Genomic DNA, 14742 nt, shown 5'->3' with positions numbered 1-14742 from the left:
CTAAAAACAAGATACGAAGAAAGAGGAAACACTTTTTCCTGTCCACTCTTAGATAAAGATGAGATTAAATGAACGAGACGTGTCGAGAAAATATATTTATATAAAATATATTTAATAAAAATGTATTAAAATAAAAAACCTAGTGCCGAGATAGCCTGGAACTGTAGTACACAACATACCGAGAGGTGGCGGTATAGAGAAAATCTCGGAGTTTATCTTTGGCGTAGAAGAAGAAGCCCCACCCTCTCTTCCGGATAAGGCCATATCAGCACGTTTTATTTATTGTTCACTGTATTTGTGTGCTTTTATCTTGTGCTAACGATGAGCTACATTTTATAACAAGTCATTAATAACACATATGGTAGTCAGGTTCATGTACCTCTTAAGCACTGTCGGTGGTTGAGCTTAACAGCAGCATCCAGTCATGGAGGAGGTGGAGACACCAGAGGAGCTCCTGGCAAAGCAGCACCGCAAAGAGAAGAAGGATCTGCAGGGTAGCTACTTTTAACTGTGCTCTTTTGTTTGGTGGGCTAACATTTCAGCCCTTGCTGGTAGCTAGTTAGCGTACCCTATGTTGTTTATGTGTCGGAGTGTTTAGTCTCACTTTATCCGCTATTAAGTGACCAGCAAGTAAATAAATAATGGTCACCGCAGACGTTTCTGTGGTTACTATTGTGAGGCAACTGCCAGCCTTATCGCGTAGTTTGTTTTGCTTTTAGAGTAATAAACCTATAATACACAGATCACTGTTGGGAGAAACTTTTAGGGATTTGATGACTTTAGCCCAGGGGTTGTCCAACATAAGGCACGAGGGCCAGATTCGGTCTGACAAAGACACCAATCCGGACCCACTGGACGGCTTTGGAAAATGTGAACTGTATTTTAATAAGCTTTATAGTTTTTCCGAATGAAAAAGATCTTCACCATGGCATTTCATACTACACCCGAGTAATTAGGTAATAGATAAGTAATTAAACAACATAAAAGAAATAAAAAGAGAATTTTGTCAATTAACAAAGCTTTCTGTTTTATAATTACAGTACAGTCTTGCAAGTCAGCCACCAGAAATGCTTCTGTAATTTTACACCTTTGTTTCTTAGGGTTTAAACCCAAAGAGTCATTCTGACAGATTTCTTTCATTTGCTACTGCAGTATTTCTTGTAGAAAAACTGAGATATTTTTTGAAATCGCACTTCTTTATCTTATTTTTAGATATCTCAAGGATTAAATTTGTGGTTTAACTGCTTTACTGTGCTTTACACTGGCTGAAAGAAGGTGTTTCACTGGTCTGGCTCACTTACTATGAAAGTTGGCTTTATGTAGCTCATGATGTAAAATGAGTAGCTGCTTTAGCTGACCACTGATATCAAAACATTTCTTTCACATGCCACATGTGGCAAAATAATTAATAATGTCTGATAATGTAAAATCAGTTGTTTGTGCAGTTTGTGTAGACAGGTGCAGAAATATTTTAATCTTTTTTTTAGGTGCATTAGTGCTATCTATGACATGTATCCTTCACTATGTTGGCGGTTTTGTGCATGTATAACTTTTCTAACCAGTATGCAGCATCATCTGTATTGTTGTGTTGTTCTGTTTTGTTTGATGGTCTGCTTTGCATCATTTTCAGCTAAAATCCAGGGCATGAAAAATGCAGTCCCCAAAAATGACAAGAAAAGGAGGAAACAGCTGACAGAGGAGATCTCCAAACTTGAGGCTGACCTCAATCAGAAACACGAGGAGGAATTCAGGCAGCTCAAAGCAACAACTGACACAAAGGTGACTTATTATGTTTAGATGGTCGACAAATCGGGTAGAGTTTGATTAGTAATTAATGTAGAAGCTCTCTTTCATAATGGGGTAACAACTGTGAGACGGAAAGGGAAAGAACAGTTGTTAAAAGGTTTTTGTATGTGTTCAGTATACATTCAGTATGTAAATGAGTCTAGTCTTTGTGCTGTATCAGCTGCAGTTTACAACATAACCATTTCTCTCTTTACTCAATATTAGAAGGTGGAAGAGGTCATAAATGGAGTGGAGAATGTAAAGGTGGAAGATGGAGAACAAGAGGAGGCGAAACAGCCGCGAGTAACCAAAGCCCAGAAGAGAAGGGTGAGGTGCAGTTTTAAAGACTTGTGTGTTGTGAAACTTTTATGCATTTACATTTAAGGTTCTCATGAAGAAGAACACTTAGAACTCATAGTCAGTCTTCCTTGTTTACCACAGTTCACATTCATGATGTCTCCGCTTTAGAGAGGTCTCTGATGATCAGTTCTGCCTGCTAGATATAAGTTGGAGTCTAATAAATCACCCGCATTTACCTGCTTTTGACTTTTAAATGATTTTGTATAGGACAAAAAGGCTGCACAGGAGAAGGAGAGGGAGATCAGGATAGCAGAGGCTGAGGTGCAGAACCTGCAGGGTGTGAGGCACCAGGAGGGTTTAAAGCTGGCCCAAAAACTCGCCCAGCAAAAGCTTCAGATCAAGGAGATCTCCTCTGATGGCCACTGCATGTACCGTGCCATTGAAGATCAGCTGACACGGCGATCAAAGGTACATGTTGTTATAGAGGCATCTTCCACAGCATGACTTTTGTCCTGTCTTCCTTCTCTCACCCAACTGGTCATGGCAGATGGCCGCCCTTCCTGAGCCCTGACCCTCAAAAGCCTGGAGGTTTCTTCCTGTTAAAATTGAGTTTTTCCTTCCCACTGTCGCCAAAGTGCTTGCTCATAGGGAGTCATATGATTGTTGGGTTCTTCTCTGTATGTATTATTGTAGGGTCCACCTTATAATATCAATTGCCTTAAGGCGACCGTTGTTGTGATTTGGTCCTGTATAAATAAAATTTAATTGAATTGACTAATAACTGTAGCTGTAGTTTAAATACTGAATCAGGAATTACATAAGAAATCGAGCATTGCTGACAATCTTTGACACCTTCTGTGTTTGGAGTCTCTACAGCTTGTCATACAGAAAATGACTCAATGAGAAACTGTCGAGTTTAGACGCACAGAACACATTTTCTAGTGCATTCTGTTCTGTTTTAGCTCCAATTACCCACAAGTGTGAAGGAACTTCGATCCCGCACTGCCGAGCACATGAGAGGCCATCCTGACGACTTCCTGCCTTTCCTCACCAACCCAAGCACAGGTGACATGTACACAACAGGTGAGACCATCTTTGTTTTTGGTAATGAAAGTCAAACTTCCACTGCTATATTTCTTAATATTCAATTGACATGTTTGTCTTTTGCTTCCAGACGAGTTTGAGAAATACTGCAGTGATGTGGAGCACACATCAGCTTGGGGTGGACAACTGGAAGTGAGTTCCTCCTTAACTGTCATATACTGTACTGTACATAGTGAAGTATTTTGTTGTAGTCTTCAATTCATTTTAATAATTTTTTTTTTTAATTTTTCAAATTTTGCAGCTTCGAGCTTTGACGCAAGTTCTTCATTTGCCGATCGAGGTGATCCAGGCGGACTCTCCTACCATAAAAATTGGGGAGGAATATGACGGTGAACCCATCACAGTTGTGTAAGAATGTTTCCAAATATGTTTTTTGCTCAGAGTACAACACTATCAGTAAAAATGTGCAAATTAATGTAGTTGTAGTAAACATTTTAAATTCACAATCACAAATTTACAAACACACTATTGACTACTGCCAGTCTAAATCCAATCTGTAACCTTTCCTCTGTCTCTTTGCTTGTAGCTATATGCGGCATGCTTATGGTCTAGGAGAGCACTACAATTCTGTGGAGCAGCTAAAGGACCCAGTCAACGCTGAGGACAGCTGAGAGAGAGTTAACATAAGCCTGTTGGCGTAATGCAGAGAGTGTTCAAACTTCTAACACGAAGCACCCTAAAATATGACATATTTGAAGGGAGACCCATGGTCAAGCGAGACATTGCTGAGCTCAACAGAGAATGCTTCTGTTTTCACATCAGTTAAATGTCTGTGTTGAAGTCAGATGAGGAGAGTGAAACCTAAATGAATACATAACTTTTAAAACAATAACGTTGTGTTAATGATGATAATAATAAAAAAACACAATTGAACAGAAGTTGATGTGTGAAAAGATTTTACATGGGTCACCCCTGGCTAATCGTAATGATTATAGGGTTACCTTTTAGCTCATTTTTAGAGGCATCGCTGAATTGCATCTTTTTTTTAAGAAAAAAAATACAATTCCAGTCATGCAGTTGAGGATTCAGTAGCTGCTTATAGTGTGTAACTACCAACCAAATGTGGACAACGAGTGGTTGTTTTCAGTGTTGTTTGGCTGAAATGAGCTGTTAAACGTGTAAATCATACCAAGTTACATAAATGCATACAATACCATGAGTGTGTGTGTGTCACAGCTTTATTTTGAATGTTTCTAATGAGCATCTTTTTATATCTTATAGGCACCAAAATGTATATACCATGCATTAAAAATGAAAAACCCTCACTGTCGTGGGTGTGTCATGGTAAAACTGGCCATTATAATCAATCCACTCACATTTAACACTAGAATTACTGAGCTTTTTTTTTCCTGGTGCAAGTCCCTACTACTAGATTTACTAGCCCTGCGCAAATTTGCGTAAATTCCCCTGAACCTAACACCTCCTAGCACCCCGTTGAGAGGCCTTCAGCTCCATTGTTCTCCTGCTTTTGTTGTGCAAACATACCTTCCCCCAACCCCCAACCAGGAGAGATTCAGGAGACAGGAGAGAACAAGGAGAAGGTCTTTCCTTCCAATCGTTGTCAGACTCAACAACAAAGTACCTGCAGCCTACAATACACCATGCTAGTTTTTATGTGCAGTATTTCTCATATGCAATATTAGTTCTTGTCAATCCTTGTCACTACATTGCATGCCTGTCCATAAACATATATACACAGAGTTGTACATATATTTATATATCCACACCTTACATAATATACATAAAGTCTAGTTATACATACATATATACATATATATATATATATATATATATATACACACACCAATATTTTTCAATACACGTGTCCGTATTTATGTTTCCAGATTGTTTGTATAGTGCACTTTCAATACTGTACTCTGTGTACAGTTTGTATTTTTGCTGCTTTTGTCTTGCACTGTCCACTTTTCTGCAGTGACAATGCAGATTTTCCACTTGTGGGACTAATAAATGCAGATTTGCTGTGTGTGTGTGTGCAACATTGGCATTTGTTTACTCAGATCCAAGGCAGGCCAAACCTCTGTGTTACAACCTACATACAAAAGACACACATTCACAATATATGGGTACACAAGTCTGTTTTATTTCAAAGTGTTTCAAACTTTACAGCGTTTGCAGACCCAGTGTCCATCATCCCTGCATTTGGCACAGGTGAATTTGTGACATGTTGCACAGGTAAACATTCCACTTCTAAGCACTGAAGTGGAGAGTACCTCTCGCTGTGCAGTTTCTTTTGCAAGTTGAGGAAGTTCAAGCAGGACTTTATTCACCGTGCCCAGTAATGTTGTTTTGCCCTGCAGCAGTCTGTGCATCAGTGACAGTGAAGTAAAGAAATTGTCCGTTGTGACGTTTCTCCCATCATCCAAAAACGGCTCCATCAGTTTCATGACCATGTTCTCTGCCAGCCTCTCTCCCTTCTGACGACTGGGGTCCTTTCCCAAGTAAGGAGATGCACTGCAGACATATTTGGTGTCCAAGTCCGTGGCCATCCAGAACTTGATCCCAAATTTGTCTGGCTTGGTTGCAATATACTGTGTGAATGGACAACGAACCTTGGTAGGGAACAGCTGTTCATCTATGGTCATGTGTTCTGCTGGTCTCAGTCTCAACAACCTCTTCATGCACAATCCTCTAAAGCCTGGTAGCCACTGCTAACCAAAGCTTACAAAGATGTTTTCGGTATTGTGATGCCGCGCTCGGTGTTCCAGGTGAAGGGACTTTGACTTGGTAAGTGAGCAGTGAAACTCTTAGCACAGTTCTTGTTGAGCATGTACAGATGTCGGAGATCACCGCAAATTTGTCTGTTTTCACCCGTTCTGCCCGCGTGTCCTTGTCATCAAATCGAAGGTGTTGCATAATTGAAATGAATCTATCTCGGGACATTGTCTCTTTGATTACTGGCACCAGAAATCTTTCTGACCAGCAATCTAGAATGACACATGATTGCTCTTACAAACAGAATTGAAATGAATGCCATCAGTTCATGAACTGACAAATTCTAGTCCCGCTCTGTTCTGCGGACTTGATGGACCGTACACTCCCTGATGGCCTGAAGCATTCCCAGGTCTAACAGGCAAAGGAAGCTTTGGAGCACACTTGTAATCTTACGCTGTCGGAAGATAAACAAATAGAGAATGGTAAATTTACATGAACCTCACTCTAAATGGGTTTATATAAATATTATATGTAATATGGCAGTGACAAACCTTAGCAGACTCTGAGGGTCCAGCTTGCGCAGTGAAGCACGAGCAATTTGCTACTGCACTGGGCATTCCAATGTCCTCCTCTGCCCACACAGTGCCATCTTTTGCCGTGTGGCTCTGGCTGGGCTTTCCAGTACCACAGTGCCTCTTCCGTGGAGGCATGTTGGGTTCTTGTTCCGTCTCCTTTTCAGATTCTTCTGAGGAGGTATCAGTGGCCTGCTGGACAAATGAAACCTCTCCTCCATCAGAATCTGCTTCGTCCATTTCCTGAAGCAAGGCCAAAGCCTGTTGCGCGGAGAGGTTCTTCCTGCGTGGCAGTGATACGGAGGCCATCCTGATGTGCGTTCTCAGAAATGCGAACAAGAAATGATTCTCCCGCCTGGGTCGGTCTGCTTTTATGCACAGCACTGTGCTGTAGTCAAGCAATGCCACCACATACACAGTGACAATGGAACAATGGAAGATCTGTGCTGAGAGTCAAGGAAGGTGTGAATGTGTGTCTTTTATATTTGCAGGTCAGTCAATGTGTGGGATATTTTGTATAGATACGGCAGGCATTTCTGAGAGTTGTAACACAGAGCTTTGGCCTGGCTTGGATCTGAGCAACTCTGAGTGAGCAAATGCAAATGTGCCAGGCCTCAAGGAAAATGGGTGCTTTGCACAACAAAAGCTGGAGGAGAAACGAGCTGACGACCTGTGAAAATCTCAGCAGGGGCGATTAACACCTCGGGACTTGCACCAAAAAATAAAAAAGCCAGTAATTCTAGGTGTTGGGTTGAGGGAAGTTACGCAAATTTTCGCAGGTTAACAGTGTTAACAGTTTAATATCCAGCTGTGTCCACCAGAGGTCGCAGCTGCTCCCGATCAGATCTTTGACTTGTCAAAGAGCGTGCCGTTGCCACGGTAACTCCACAGAACGTTACGATAGGCGTAAATGGCTAGAAGGGAGTCGGCGGCTAGAAAGTGGGTGATAAGGGTTTTATATGCCGGAGCAACCTCTTTAAATTAAGCTCGACGCACATAAAGGAAGTTCCCAAGTGCGTTTCCAGACTCACAAACCTGTCAGTCCTCCTGTCGAACAACAACTCCATCACGGGCCTCCCCGCTGAGCTGCTCTCCTTACATCAAGTGAGTCTTCTCGCTTCGTTTGTTTGCTCGCAGCTTATCTATTTGCTGGAAAATTGCCAAGGTGCCACTTGAAATGTTTTACACATCACGCAGATTTGTGATTAAATACTTTTCCTCCTGCAACGCCCGAAAGCTGGCTGAGCTGAATTTAGGAAATAATGCCTTGAAGGAGTTTCCCGCTGTTCTGGGCCATCTGGAGTCCTTGAAAAAGCTGTACCTGTTCAGAAACCAAATTACTGTAGTGCCACCTGATGTGATAGGTAGGCTCTTACTGGTTTTGTATGATTAACACAAAGCTCGAGTCATCTGCGTTTGTGTGTGCGTGTGTCTGTGCAATATGCATGTTTTACAGGTGGCTTCAAGAACCTTGTTGTCCTCAATCTGAACCACAACCAGATTCAAAGACTTCCTCCAGGGATTAAAAGGTGCATTAATGGCGCCTCAGTGTGCAAAATGGCTCCCTATACCTGCAATTATAGGTTCTGAAGTCAACAAATCATTTAATATGTGACAGTTTAATTCTGATACACATTTGCACACAGTGTGAAAATGCTGCATGTAAAAAAAACACGAACCCCCTCAAGTTCAGGCCTGTTTCTTCTTTTTAGCTTGAGTATGCATGAACACCTCAGCGTGCTGGACAATAAGCTGGAGGAAGTTTCCGCAGAGCTTGGTCATCTCTTTAGATAAACCTAAACTTCAACCGGCTGTCCTGGCTTCCTCGGCAGCTGTACTAGTGCAAAGAGCTGACAAAGCTGTATGCAGCCAGAAACTACTTGACCAGCCTACCAGAGGAGGGTTCTTATAAAATCCCACACCAGTTACCTGTTGAGTTTTTCATGTTTTTCTTTTCTTTTCTGGTTTTAGTCAGCAAATCAAGAGTTTCAGGAAAATCACTAATTTGACTGGCCACTCACATGACCTAAATTTCCCTGAAGTTAATTTTTGACTGAATATAGTGTTCCTATATTGATAAGGTAGCTTTTAAGATATTTGTGTCAAGCTGTATCTCTGCTTCTACTTTTGTACTGTGAAATAATTTGGCCGTAACGGAACTGCACTGTGAAGGGAACAGGTTTGTGCAGTGTGAGCTGATGACTTTGGTGCAGTATGCTGAAGTACTTACATTAAAGGTAAATGTCAGTCTTTAAAAACATAGATATTTTGCTCCTTTAATCCTGGCTTTGTTCCCATATCATTGTTTCCTTTTGTACCAGTAGGAACTGGTTGTTAGGTTTGTATTGCGGGAGGACAGGAACAGGTTCTCTCTAATCCATGTGATGCTTCTCCACTGTCCAAATCTAAAGACGCTACTGGACACCGCCAGCTCTTGTGCGGTCTGCTGCAGCCCCTTCCTCACCACCTGGCTGCATTGTGTGCATTTTGTAAATCTAAAGAAGGTGAATCCATTGCTTTTTCCTATTCTAGTTGCATAATTTAAACAACATAATTCTGTGACACCTGCTAAAGCAGACATGACTACATTAGTATGCAATACAGCGCCGAAAAATGCTACATACATAATGACTGAAGTAGGTAAACAAGCTCTGTTGCCTTTGTCTTACAGGACTTGAAAATGAGGAGTATGCTTACTATTCCAGTGTGTGCCCTTCTCTGTTCATATGGGTGCTTTAACACAGAAGGACACGCCTACTTTGGTGTTGCTACAAGATAAATACAAGTTTATTTAAAGATACAGTCTTCTTTTTCATCTCATTTAACTTAATCTGAAGGCACAAAATGTTTCAATAAATATCACAGTGACAGTGTAGGTCTGGAAGCATATACATGGATTCATTCCTCAGTGATTTTGTCCTTCAAATTTATTTGGCATTTCACTCTGTAGCCACTAGATGGCAGCAAATGAACGTTGATAGGACCCTCGTTTCAACGGGGCTCTAAAATGCAGGCTTTATGCCAGCTACAACGATGTAAAATCCTTGAAAACAGATAAAACAATACAATTAAAAAAAAACTTTATTTACAAATACTTGAACATAAAACCTTTGTAAGAGAATACCTGTTACACCTGTTTTTTCTGAGTAAAGAGATAATTCTGTGGAGACCTTCACTGGGTTTAACCCGCACAAAATCTATATGAAGACCCATTTACATTTAGCAATGGAATATTTTATTTTTCTGTCTGTCCACCTCGGCACATCCTTTTCCCATGTCAGCGCTGATCAAACTCCACAGCTATAGCTGCCCTGTCTCTATCGGCTTCTACAGAAAGTGGCATCTGTTCCAACCTGCCAGACAAGAGAAAGATAGAGAGAGGGAGGGAGGGCTAGAGAGAACTTCATTTCTAGCAAATTAATTTCCCATCCACGCCTCCAGAGCTTACTAGCTCGTTCGCTAGCTGCTGCGGCCGCTGCTGCGTGTGTCTGCTGAGTCGGAGCCTCATGCATAATGCATCAGGTTTAATTGCAAACCCAGAAACTAATGACTTTGGACTGGTTAACAGCAGGGGAGCCATACATCTCGAGCAAACTGAATGAAAAATCAGCTCAGAGGAGAGAAAAAAAGGAGCCTAGCCCCTAATTGATGAATAATTGAAGCGGCGAGCTACAGGGCATAATTGTGACATTTTGTTTCAATCAATTTCCAAGTGGTGTGGGCGAAAGTGCACTTAAAGGAAAAAAGCAATGACAATGAATGAGAATGAAAGGGAGAGATGGAGAGCGCGGACGGTGATGGAAATGGACTTGTGTCTTCAGTCATTGTTACGACATTTGCTGGAGCAAAAAGGCAGGACTGGACCAAACGCTTTTATCTCTCTTCCTCTCTCTTTATAGGTTTATCTGTCAGACCCCTGCTTTGCTGTAGTTGGGTTGCTTTTAAAAAAAAAAACTCAGCTAATGGATCCGTATTCTTGAGTCATTTTCACGTACCACATCTATTTTAAAAAGAAAAAGAAATGTGAAGTTGCTCGAGTGGACATGCTTTTATTTCTTTTTTCAGTCAACCTAATTAGTTTATTGGGAGAGTACGAGGGCCAGGTCACAGAACCGAACACCACGCAAGTCAGTCTTGAACTATCGTGTAAGGCCACAACGACTCGTGATTTTATAACTGTGACTATATTACTGAACACGGGTGCTGTGATCTCAGCTACACTTATGTAAAATGATCACTCAGAGAGAAAGTTAGTTGCAAGAGAAGGTCTTTTACTTTTTCTCTCCCACAGCGCGCTGCTGCTCTCTGTCGCTCTCTGAAGCCTTGCTGGCCGCTCGACCAGTGGGCGCAACAGAGAGAGAAAGGAGACACTGCTGCAGAGCAGTAGGGTACTGATCATTTTGGCTGTGGCTAAAACTAGTGAAAAAGTTGCTGAGTTAGCAGCCGTGAGGTGAACGAGTTGATGTGGTTAAAATTTCCCTCCACAAAACTCCCCAAAAAGACAAACATATGAATGCTGATATTTAAAGCTGACGCAATAAATGAATATCCAAATATCTGGAATTTTTGGGTGCAGACCTGTATTGTTTCAATATTCAAGATTTGATGGCAACAACAAGTCTCTGAGCATACAGGATCAAAGCTAACAGTAATCACGGTTCTGAAAATGCCAAACTATTCTGTGTAGACGATCAAACAAAGTTGTGTGCACATTCTTAAACTTAAAATAGCTCCACATGTTTGATATGGCAGGTTTTTTTTAAACTACATGCCTTTCCTGACATAACACCAAATGGATTTGTGCATCTTCCAGGGATCAAACCAGGCATCTTTCACTTGTTAAGCAAGCATGCAAACCACTACACTATGCAGCCAGTATTAGGCTATGCTACGAAACTAAAACTATTGACCAGCTTTATATCATTATTTACATCTTCACAGTGGGCAAAAATCTATGTATATATTTGAGTACTTTATAAGACCACAACTGATAAATAGGTCATTGCAGCTGGCATCGTACTAATGGGTGAAAGGGCAACAGTATGTGCCTTCTTGCGGGCAGCAGATGTTGGGTCCTGCAGCAGTGCAGCAGCAGCCGCACTCGCTCAGTGGCCTCAGGACTTGTCTGTTAGTGGGTCTGGTGTCTGGTCTCTGGTGTCAAGCTTTATGCGTGTCTTTGCACGTACAAACGCACACACACATCCCTTTAACGCACTACAGAGGAGCAGACACGCTCACTTCACTCGCTCTGCACTGATGGCACATCATCACAATATTTTTTCCCCACATAGCGTTGTTTTCATCATGTTGTTTCACAAAACGCATAGTCACACACCCCCACACGTGTGCACATGCATTCTTTTTCCATATCACTGAGCTCTTCCTTATGATTGCCACATACAGAGTGTGCTGCGTGTTTCTTAACATCATGCGCAGCATGATTGACGTGTATGGAAATGAGGAGGTTACATCCTCAAAGGAGATACCATACGGATGGGAGCAGCACACTGACGAGAGGCATCTACAAAAGGCGCTTGTAAATTCTTGACATGCCTAACATATGTTAATGAGCCATTCTCTCACTCTGATATAATTACTGCGAGGGGATATTGCCTTTGGTGAAAATATCCGTCTCGCATGGCATGGCTACCTCATGGGGGTGAAAAAAAAGTAAAGAATGATAAAGTAGCGGGGGCATAAATTCTCATTTACCATGCTTGGAGGTAAAGAGAGTGATGTTGGCAAATTCACTCAGGATGATATATTGGGGAGAAGGCACCTTGGGTTCATTACATACTTCCTTTGTTAAAGCGCCTTCTGTAGTCTTGCATCGTTTGTTTGGAGGTATTTAGTCTGTCTTGTCACTTGGAGCATTTACTTTGGATGTTTGAGCTTACATTGTATCTTGGGGCCAGAAAGACAAGTGATATTTAAACTGTTGTTGCTGCTGAAGATGTCATGTTAATTTTATCTGCTCATAGTTTATTTGGTGTTAAAGCTCAATACATCACTACTATTATCCATTCTGTATATGAATCCCCACCTTTTATTATATTAAATTTATTATGCTTAAACTGGACATACTATGCTTTCGCTTAGTTTCTATCATATTGTTACAGTGGTGGGTGCTCATATTAAACATAGCCAATAATAAGTGTTTGTACCAGTAATCAGACTCCTTTAAATGCTCAGTTTCAGATTTGTTTTTTTCTTCTCTCGGCTCTGTCTGACATCAGAGTTGATATCCTTAATCTTATCTTCTCAGGCACAGAAGCCCCTCCCACCTGCTGTTTAAGCCTTCTGTTTGCTAGGGGCAGCAAATCAGAATAAAGTTGGTTTTAAATGGTGCTAAAGTGTGATGCTTTTTTATTCAGAGGATTAATTGAGGGGATGCATCGAGGTCCAATGAAATTTAAATAAGACTTTTAACTGTGAGTCATGCAAAGCTACTTTGACAGTGTCCAAAATTCAAAACGTGGAACTGGAAATGACCGTAATAGCTCCCTTTAAAGCAAGCGTTTCCAGCTCACTCCAGAAACAAACACCATGATGTGATACGCCAACTGCTGCACATTCGGTCATTTTCAGAGATCCAGCAAAGCCACGATTATGGTCTTCACCAGAATTATTTGACAATAGCTCACCTGGATTCCTCATCTTCTCTCCTTGGGGCAGCAGCACAGGGTCTATTGAAATGTGTAGCACTGATTGCTGAAGTAGGGGTCTTGTGAATGGAGAGAGGGGAACAACAGGCATTCGATAGCGAGCGGTGGACCAGTGTCATAGCCAGGAGTGTGCACCACTCCAATCAGTAGATTCTATTGTTGTGCATTGCTGCCCATGACAGATCTTGGTATCGAGCCACTGGCAGAGTACCAGAGCATTGTCTGGTTGACAGCTGCCCCAACAATCCTGTTGTGTTACTAATGACTACGGGCACTAGGGGGCAGTGTGATTCTCTGCTGGCTCTCGACCAGATGGGAGAGAGATGCACTGATGCACACAGCACACTGAGATATGCCTGACGAATCTAAGAGATAGAGCAGTTAATAAAAGCAAGAACAATGAGCTGTTATTGGAATTCAAAGCTTAATTGAAATCTACGCATCAAATCAAAACATTCAAAGACATGTTTGACTTTTAAAACTTATCAGTGCGGCGAAAGATTCCTTGGTGAAAAGGGAGAAAGTTTCATTGCATTCATTGTTGCATAGCAATAGGAAAAAAAAAATGGCAAAGACACCAGATGTACAAGACAATAACTGTACAATCTCTTTATCAAAATCGACACAATGCAACAAAAGAAGTTGCCTCATACAGACGAGAAAGTAAAAAGTAATAATGTAGACGAGCTAGACTTGGAAGTGCACCCGACTGTCAAGAAATGCTGCAAAGCAAAGCCATCTAGATGCCTGGCTTCTTACTACTCTTTTGTTTTTTCTCTTCTTTTTCTCACCATAGAATATTGTAAATGAAGAGAAGCAAGTAAACTGTCTGTCCTTTGAGGTTACAAGGAAGTGATACCATTACTGAACCGTTCCTCATTAGAGGGGGTCTAAGACAAGAGCCCAGCCATCAGGCCAGCTCCCTGTCTCTGGCAGTTCTGGGTCACCACCAGCAACACTGCAAAAAAACCAAAAAAACAACCACCATTACCAGACTGCATTTGCTGCAGAAATAAGACAAAAATGCTGCAGCAACATCAAAAGAACAAATAAATCTTTAATCTTGAGTGTCTTTGAATCTCTTCAAAAGTTTCCTCGGGTTTGGTAATAACACAGAGAGCGTGGAGAGGGACAAAGATTGTGTGTTTCTGTTTGTTTGGGATGGTGACTGTTTTTATGTTTGGGGAGCAAACAACATGGGAAAATGAGGCTGAACGAGATGTCGATGCTGCATTGTATCTTTTGATCTTACTTACTCAATAGCTATCAGAAGTAGCATCTATGTGATGTGTTTTTATGTATATTTTGATGCAATTTTTCACAAATAATCATCTTATACTTTCTAATGTATTGTCACTATCGGATTTCATTATTCAAAACAAATGAATTCAGCCTGTCAGATACACCTTGACGAGCATGCTGAGTCGACCCGAGGACATCTATCACTTCCAGAGCCGCTCCACTTTGTCACCAGTGTGACTGACAGCGCACAATCTGAAAACCCGGTTTTGAGGTCATGTGATGACCACTGAAGCATACCCACAAGAGCGGAGCGGCAAGCGGGTGGGACACCAGGTAGAAGCATCTGCTCTGGGTTTTTCTAGAACACACACTGCCTGTGGCGCTGCAGGCTTGGCTGGCCA

At 41.5% G+C, this 14742-nt stretch overlaps 1 protein-coding gene and 1 long non-coding RNA gene across 8 annotated transcripts; both read left to right on the top strand.

Annotated features, from left to right (window-relative positions):
- The first annotated feature begins 210 nt into the window (after positions 1-210).
- otud6b (OTU deubiquitinase 6B) lies at positions 211-4348 on the top strand. The gene is made up of 8 exons (XM_005478553.4): positions 211-494; positions 1631-1779; positions 2011-2112; positions 2353-2553; positions 3048-3168; positions 3260-3321; positions 3431-3537; positions 3716-4348. Exons 1-8 carry the CDS (start codon positions 425-427, stop codon positions 3798-3800), a joined length of 897 nt encoding a protein of 298 aa, XP_005478610.1. The 5' UTR covers positions 211-424; the 3' UTR covers positions 3801-4348.
- Positions 4349-7317: 2969 nt separating this feature from the next.
- Positions 7318-14411, top strand: LOC102080966 (uncharacterized). 7 transcript variants are annotated; one of them, XR_001224266.3, is made up of 7 exons: positions 7318-7538; positions 7672-7798; positions 7891-7963; positions 8147-8365; positions 8607-8671; positions 8759-8938; positions 9106-12692. It is a non-coding gene; the product is annotated as an uncharacterized LOC102080966 (long non-coding RNA). The 7 variants fall into 7 exon arrangements; XR_270314.4 differs by having other exon boundaries at positions 8756-8938; XR_002057841.2 differs by lacking the exon at positions 9106-12692 and adding an exon at positions 13896-14411 and having other exon boundaries at positions 8147-8671; positions 8756-8938.
- The last annotated feature ends 331 nt before the right edge of the window (positions 14412-14742 follow it).

Source organism: Oreochromis niloticus, linkage group LG22 (genome assembly GCF_001858045.2).
Source record: "Oreochromis niloticus isolate F11D_XX linkage group LG22, O_niloticus_UMD_NMBU, whole genome shotgun sequence".
In the NCBI taxonomy this organism is placed as follows: domain Eukaryota; kingdom Metazoa; phylum Chordata; class Actinopteri; order Cichliformes; family Cichlidae; genus Oreochromis; species Oreochromis niloticus.
This window is presented reverse-complemented; position numbering and strand designations above follow the sequence as displayed.

What these genes read in the sequence shown, in the direction of transcription:
- otud6b (XM_005478553.4), top strand. Translation starts at nt 425, where the DNA reads ATGGAGGAGGTGGAGACACCAGAGGAGCTCCTGGCAAAGCAGCACCGC. An exon ending in AGCTGACACGGCGATCAAAG is followed by an intron (nt 2,554 to 3,047) that starts GTACATGTTGTT and finishes GTTCTGTTTTAG; the next exon opens with CTCCAATTACCCACAAGTGT. An exon ending in AGGTGACATGTACACAACAG is followed by an intron (nt 3,169 to 3,259) that starts GTGAGACCATCT and finishes TTTTGCTTCCAG; the next exon opens with ACGAGTTTGAGAAATACTGC.